The sequence below is a fragment of the Cucurbita moschata genome, unplaced genomic scaffold (genome assembly GCF_002738365.1).
Source record: "Cucurbita moschata cultivar Rifu unplaced genomic scaffold, Cmos_1.0 Cmo_Scf00027, whole genome shotgun sequence".
Lineage (NCBI taxonomy): Eukaryota > Viridiplantae > Streptophyta > Magnoliopsida > Cucurbitales > Cucurbitaceae > Cucurbita > Cucurbita moschata.
The window spans coordinates 505,367-512,653 of NW_019268543.1; the positions used below are offsets into that span (position 1 = coordinate 505,367).

The 7,287-nt window shown below is 35.5% G+C and overlaps 2 protein-coding genes across 3 annotated transcripts in view; both read left to right on the forward strand.

Annotated features, from left to right (window-relative positions):
• The first annotated feature begins 272 nt into the window (after positions 1 to 272).
• LOC111462903 (branched-chain amino acid aminotransferase 1, mitochondrial-like) lies at positions 273 to 3,626 on the forward strand. Its single transcript, XM_023106712.1, has 10 exons — positions 273 to 389; positions 1,602 to 1,678; positions 1,759 to 1,930; positions 2,068 to 2,244; positions 2,320 to 2,451; positions 2,537 to 2,635; positions 2,704 to 2,820; positions 2,933 to 3,028; positions 3,114 to 3,226; positions 3,324 to 3,626. Exons 1-10 carry the CDS (start codon positions 321 to 323, stop codon positions 3,436 to 3,438), a joined length of 1,167 nt encoding a protein of 388 aa, XP_022962480.1. The 5' UTR covers positions 273 to 320; the 3' UTR covers positions 3,439 to 3,626.
• Positions 3,627 to 6,492: 2,866 nt separating this feature from the next.
• The window catches only part of LOC111462761 (transcription factor RAX3-like), a 2,430-nt gene continuing 1,635 nt past the window's right edge, over positions 6,493 to 7,287 (forward strand). The window contains exons 1-2 of one of the 2 annotated variants that reach the window (XM_023106489.1): positions 6,493 to 6,705; positions 6,811 to 6,943. In XM_023106489.1, coding sequence (XP_022962257.1) covers positions 6,570 to 6,705; positions 6,811 to 6,943 — 269 coding nt within the window. In that variant the 5' untranslated portion in view covers positions 6,493 to 6,569. The remainder of the gene's footprint in view (positions 6,706 to 6,810; positions 6,944 to 7,287) is intronic. The other variant, XM_023106490.1, reaches the window with a different exon arrangement.

Sequence of the window (7,287 nt, forward strand, 5' to 3'; positions counted from 1 at the left end):
TTTTTTTTTTTTTTTTTTTTTAAAATAATAATTTAGTAACGTGGAAACTAAAAACTTAGAATGGACAGGTGGAACGTTGATGCCATGTTTGTGTGTAGCTGACATGGAAGTACGACCCATAACTCCATGTCCATCTGTACTTTGAATCCTTCCATATCCCGAACCCAACAAAGCCTCCTCTTCCTCCTCATCTTTCTGCTATATATTAGTTTAATTATATTACATTTATTCATCTCCTTCCTCCTTGCCTTCCCTATTCAAATTCTCCATTCTTCTTCTGCAACAGAGTTCCAATTTTGAAGGATTCACAACCAGCCACCATGATCCACAGAAGCCTCTTCTCCCGCTGCTTTCTCCCATCTCTTCGCCTCCCTTCTTCCTCGTCAAAGGTTCGAGAAAATCCCTTGCCTTTCTCTCCTTTATTTTCGGATTATTTTTTCATGTAATGCATCATTAGTTCTCTTTGTTTCATTCTGGTTTTTTATGCCCAAATTTCATGGATGAGTACTGAAACTGAGTTTAATATTCATCATTATTTATTGTTTTTTGTTTTTTTAAAAAAAGAGAAATCCAATTTGGAAGGAAGTTGAGTAATCGTCATGATCTTGATTTCTCGATAAAGAGAGTCTAAGTGATCCTCATGATCTTGACGTTGTTTTGTCTTTTTCTTCTTAATACTAACTTTTTATTTTATATGTGAATAGATTGAGTTTAAGCTTCTTTATTTTTTATAATTTCGAATTTTAAAGCAATTTTTAAAAAATAATAAATCATATGAGTGGATAGGATAAGTCATGACGTGGATTAGTACCCAAATTTATTTCTTATTTTAATTTTGACCAATCTCATCTTGAAAAACAAAACATCCTAATTTTTTATATTTATTTATTAGTTTATTACAAATCTAAATTCAAAATTATGCATAAATCTTCGCCGACATTTTGGATTATATCAAGTTGTGGTCTACGTGAATCTATTCTTATCAAGCAAAGAAAAAGGAAAAAGGACATAACTTTTAATGAATGAATGAATTTTATATCGAGAAACATGTGTCTATTTCTTAAAAAAAAAAAAAAAAAAAAATAGAATAAGCAATAAACTAGCTAACGATTTTATCTTTATTTTATTATATAAAATTAAAAATAATAATTAGGTGTGGAATAGGTTCAAAAAATTATAATTTTATTTAAGTTGAATTAAAATAAATAAAAACTTTACCAATTTGATATATTTAATTAATCTAAATAATCTGGTGAAGAAAATAGGTAAAAACTTTTCAACGTATTAATTATATTATACTGAGCCAATCGCTAAACGGTCCCCCAAGAAGGCGTTGGACGTCTAGAAACCGTCGGGCGTTCCGTAATCCACACTTCTTTTCTCTTTTGTTTTGGTTTTGTCGTATACTGTTGTTGTTGTTTTGATGTTTATCGATAATTCTGGAAATTTGGACGTTCCATAATCTTCTTATTTTCCATCTGGGTTTATCATCTTTGTTTTTATTCTGAATTCTGTAGATGAAAACGAAATGGGTGATTGGATTTTCTTAATTTTGGGATTCTTTTGTTTGATTTTAAAGAAAATAGTTTTGATTAGTGCAGCTTGGAGGAGGCTGCCATGGCGATGCGTTTAGGGCAATATCTTCCATGCCGGAGCCTTGCCGATCATCGCCCATCAGGTACTTCAAATGCGACCCATAACCTTGTTAATGCTGAGGTTGTTGAAATGCTGAGATTGGGTGTCTCTGTTTAATTTCAGTGATGGTGATAGCTGCGATTTTGATTGGGATAGTCTTGGATTTGGGCTGATGCCAACAGATTATATGTATATTATGAAATGCGCTATAAATGAGAGTTTTGAACGAGGTCAAATCAGCCGTTATGGGAACATTGAGCTTAGCCCTTCTGCTGGGGTTCTAAATTATGGCCAGGTAGCTTATGATTTCATACCATTTTTGGAAGCATTGAACTTGGTATCTTGTTTGTGTTTGTTTATTTTGAGTGATAGAAAAGCAATACGATGAAAGGGTTAACAGAGTTTAAGGAATGGTGTTGAAAATTTGAATAGGGATTGTTTGAAGGTCTAAAAGCATATAGGAAAGACGATGGAGGGGTTCTTCTGTTTCGTCCACACGAAAACGCCCTCCGTATGAGGGCTGGCGCTGACCGAATGTGTATGCCGTCGCCCACCGTCGAGCAATTTGTTGATGCTGTGAAGCAAACTACCATTGCTAATAGGCGTTGGGTACTCCTCTCTCTCTTTGTACCTATTTCATTGAGAAGTAAGTGTTGAGCTTGGTTGATTGATTGCACTTTACAGGTCCCTCCGCCGGGGAAAGGGTCACTTTACATAAGGCCTTTGCTCATTGGAACGGGTCCCATTCTTGGGTTGGCACCCTCCCCTGAGTATACTTTTCTAGTGTTTGCTTCCCCTGTTCGCAACTATTTTAAGGTGGGAACTCCTTCAATGAAGCTAATATCTCTACACATAAAAGAACACATGATTCATCTACACACTCCTGGTTTGTTCTAAACAGGAAGGTTCGGCGCCCTTGAACCTATATGTCGAGAACGAATTCGACCGAGCATCTCGTGGCGGAACCGGAGGTGTGAAAAGCATTTCGAATTATGCTCCGGTAAGTATTGAGCAATGAATAGAATTGTTGCATGAATTGCATATGTTCTGATATGTTTTCCTGTGTAGGTGTTGAAAGCTATAACCCGAGCGAAAAGCCGAGGCTTTTCTGATGTGTTATACCTTGATTCAGTGAATAAGAGAGATGTGGAGGAAGTTTCTTCCTGCAACATTTTTATTGTAAAGGTATCTTTGTTACAAAACTGTTCTTTCTTTCAATCTAAGGGCGACAGATTTATTAGCAACATTGTTATAGTAATACTGAAATGATAGAATGTAATTGTTTCCATTTCCATAGGGCAATGTTATTTCAACTCCTGCTACACATGGAACGATTCTTCCAGGAGTAACCCGGAAAAGCATCATTGACATTGCCCGTGATCGCGGTTACGAGGTCATATCTCATCCCGAATCAAGAATGTAGGAGTTCCAGGAGTAATTCTTAATGTTATCATAATGGCCATATCGATGTTATACAGGTCGAGGAACGGGCTATTAACGTGGAAGAAGTGTTGGACGCTCGTGAAGTTTTCTGCACGGGAACGGCTGTCGGGGTGGCTCCTGTTGGGAGCATCACATGTATGGATAGAAGGTAATCTAACTGCTAAATGCTAATGCACTGTGATTGCTTTGCTCCAACTACAAATTACATTGGGGAATGTTTAAGGAATTGATTGTAAATTGTGCAGGATTGAGTACCAAACAGGTGCGGAGACGACATGCCAGGAACTGTATTCAACTCTTGTTGGGATTCAAACTGGAACCATTGAGGATAAGATGGGATGGACTGTTGAGATCTGTTGAGTTGTTCATCGCCCCCTCTGCGTTGAAAGGTTTAATGTATAAATTGGGGGATTGTAAGCAAATATTTGGAGTGATTAATGTGGATTGGACAATAATATTGTGTAGGCCAAAAATTGGGGACAGCCCATTGAATTTTGTGAATAATAATTGTGAATGGACTGCCTTTTCATTAACTACATGGTGGGCGAGTTATGGTGTCAGCAAAGGACCAATGCTTCAACCTATGGACTACCTTTTATTGTTATTATAGCCGATGAATTTTTAAACTTTTTTCAACTATCGTATCTTCGACATTGATATATATTGTTTCTTTTGACCCGTTACGTATCGTCATCAGTCTCACTGTTTTAAAACGTGTCTATTAGAGAGGTTTTCACACTCTTATTATAAAGAAATTTTTCGTGTTGGGATCTCACCGTTATTATATTAGAGAATGGTGGGCTTGGGCTTGAGCTTGGACTTGGGCTTGGGCTGTTACAAGATCCTTCTCGTTTGGACTTTACTCAAGTATCACACTTAGAGATTAACGTTTTAATGCATAGAACTTTAGAAGTGTGAAATGAATTGAAAGATCCCTCGACCTATAATACAATTTATGATGTGTCGGACATGGGTGCGTTGAGCTTTATTTTAATATCATAAATAAGCGACATTATATTGAAGAAAAATATACATAAATAAAGACCGACATGCACAGCTATAGATTGGAAGCTGAAAAAGGAAAAAGAACACACATCAACAAATTCAAGTCTTGGTAATATTTATCGCCTGTTCCTTTGACTGATATACCTCGGAAGTTCAAATTCTAACTGAATAAAACATGCATGTTCCTCACCGTCACCTACATAATTTTTAAATTCAATAAAAACATGGAAATAGGTTAAAAAAATTTAAAATACTATATTCTACTCGATATTGTCAGCTTGGGCTCGTTACGTATAGTCGTCAGTCTCACGATTTTAAAACGCATCTACTATAGAGAGGATCTAGCTCTATTCTGATTAGTGTGTCTCGCACAGTCTAGTAACTGGCTCTGGTACGTCAACCTCACGACTTTATTTCTTTTTTTTTTTTTTTTTTGTCCTTTCACTTNCCAAATAATTGTGATTATTACTTATCAATCTTTTTTTTCCAAGTTTTACCATTGGGGTTTGGTTTGAAGATTGAAGTTTGAAGGTGTCTAAGAATTTCAATTATTGTTGTTTCTTCACTTCCTTTTCTCCTTATTATTCAAAACCCTCAATAAAGGGATTGATTGGTTGATTGATTGGGTTTATAATGACGGCGAGGCTTGTTGATAATCAATTCAATAATCACTTAAACGTATAATTCAAGAGTGAAGAGGAAGGAGCAACATTGTATGCCCATTTATAGGGTTAATTGGGAAAAAGGAAACAAAGGAGCCAACCAAGTCAAACCCACTTTGAACCTCATTCATTATCATTATCCTATCACTGTCTTTCAAATTGAAAGATGGATCATATTCTGTCAACAAAAACAAAAAACAAGACGTTTTTCAACCAGAAAAGGATGGTCAACTAATGTAATTATGATAACCTTGATTAATCTACCAAGCATGCACACATTTGTTCGCCAACATATGATTATGAAGTTCTCATTAGCTTTTAATCACAAACATTTAAGGAAGTTACACAAACATAGTGGAGTACTCTAATTAGTTCCAACGTTAGAGATAACATTAGAACATTCTAAGTTCATTGATGTTGTATTTTTTGGATTTGCTCGAGGTTTTTCTATCTGGGTGATTTTAAAACGCGTCTACCGAGAAAAGATTTTGATTTTTACACCCTTACAAGGAATGTTTCATTCTCTTCTCCAACCGATGTGGGATCTCACATAACAACTTGACATGAACTAGAGATATGAATTGGGTTTATCCGTCATCGTTCCTGACCCCATTTCATTCTCGTCCCATGCTAAATTTTGCATGAGCAAGGCGAGAATTTGGTACGGGATCAAATTCGTTGTTTAGCTAAACGTTTCGATTTGAGTAGTGTATTAGTTTAATGGATTAGTTGATTGAAAAGCTATGGTTTTATTTACATAAAATCCATCCTTGTTCGTACCCCACAGCTATTAAGTTAGCTACGTTAGCATCACTAAAATGTAAATATTTGACCTTTTATTTTCTTATTTTTCATTTTAGGGTTCCTGTTACTTGCCTCCTTCAACAAACTTCACCGTTTCTCTTTCTTCATTAAAGCTCTTAAAGAAAAAAGTAAGAAAAATGCTTTCCTTTCAATTATAGGATGTGTTAATACACAAACCCCTTTCATTATTTTTCCATCTAAATTTAATTATGTTACTAGACATCACATGTTTCTTTCTTTTCTTTCAAATATTAGTACGTGAGTATTAGTTTGTAATGACCTTTCAATCTAAAAATGCAACACAAAAATTGAGTTTACGGCTAATAGATATTGTTCGTTTCGGTCCGTTACATATCACCGTTAGCTTCACAGTTTTATAAAGAACGTAGAATCTCACACAAACTATTCTCAAAACTAGAAGAAAAAGACGAATAATGATGAATTAAAGAGAAATACAAGTACAAATCAAAGGGTGTGGGTGTATATTTTGAGTAGTCTATGATGTCCACCAACCATAGAAGAGAGGCAGACAAATTAATACATACGGAGAAGGAACTGAAAAGCATTTGTAAAGGGAAAATTTAATGAGAGTTTGAATGGACAAGACAGTTAGTTTTTGGTCAAATTAAGGTATTCTACTTTTTGAAATAGAGTTCGTAGAATGTTGTTTAAGACTGCATGTCCCAACTCCCAATACGTATTATTTTAAAATGGTAAGCTTTTTAATAAAATAAAAAAAAACAAATAAATAATGTAGTGTCATCTGCGTACATACAGTAGTTACTATAGTATAGTAATAAAAGGACAAGAGAAAACATCCTTGTTTTTCTTATTCTGTCATCCTTCATTTAATTTTGTATTGCATAATGCCACGCCCTTCTTCTTTTTTATATTTACTCAGATTGGGCTTTTCAGCGACCATGTTTCCCACTTTTCTCAGATAACGTTCTTCCCTCTCTCTCTCTTATAGTTCTTTGTTGCTGTGGAGAAAGGAAGAAAGAAAGAAAGAAAGAAGGAAACATGGGGAGAGCTCCTTGCTGCGACAAGGCCAACGTTAAGAAAGGGCCATGGTCCCCTGAGGAAGATGCCAAGCTCAAGTCTTACATTGAGAAACATGGAACTGGTGGTAACTGGATTGCTTTGCCCCAAAAGATTGGTAAAAATTTCATCTTTTTGGTTAAAAACTCTTTTGGTTTCTTGGATTTGTGGTTTGTGAAGTTAATTGGGGTTAAGAGTTGACTGTTTTTGTGAATGGAAAAAGTAGGGCTTAAGAGATGTGGCAAAAGCTGCCGGTTGAGATGGCTCAACTATCTGCGTCCAAACATTAAGCATGGAGGCTTCTCTGAAGAGGAAGATAGAATCATTTGTAGCCTTTATGTTAGTATTGGAAGCAGGTGATTTTATTTCTCTATTTCATTCAATTTTGATCAAACCCCAAATCATTTCATCAGCTTAATTAGGGTTTCTTTAAGTTTCAAAAGGGAAAGAAATACACCTAAATCATTCATCTCTCTTCCATTAATTTCGATAATTTGTTGTCGTATTGATTTTCAATTTTTTTTTTTAATTTAAGTTTTTGGGTCGAGTGGTGATTTAGTAGATGAACGACGCACGAACCATTTCACGAGGGTTTTCTCTTCTTACATTACAAATACAAATATAATACGGGGTTTTGGATCTGTTTCAAGTTTTTTTAATTATGTGTATCTTCGTCCCCCCCCCCCCCCCCCCCCCCCCC

Coding starts and splice junctions, on each gene's coding strand:
- LOC111462903 (XM_023106712.1), top strand. CDS start 321: ATGATCCACAGAAGCCTCTTCTCCCGCTGCTTTCTCCCATCTCTTCGC. Junction 2,245..2,319: donor CCATTGCTAATAGGCGTTGG/GTACTCCTCTCT, acceptor TGCACTTTACAG/GTCCCTCCGCCGGGGAAAGG. Junction 3,227..3,323: donor ATCACATGTATGGATAGAAG/GTAATCTAACTG, acceptor TAAATTGTGCAG/GATTGAGTACCAAACAGGTG.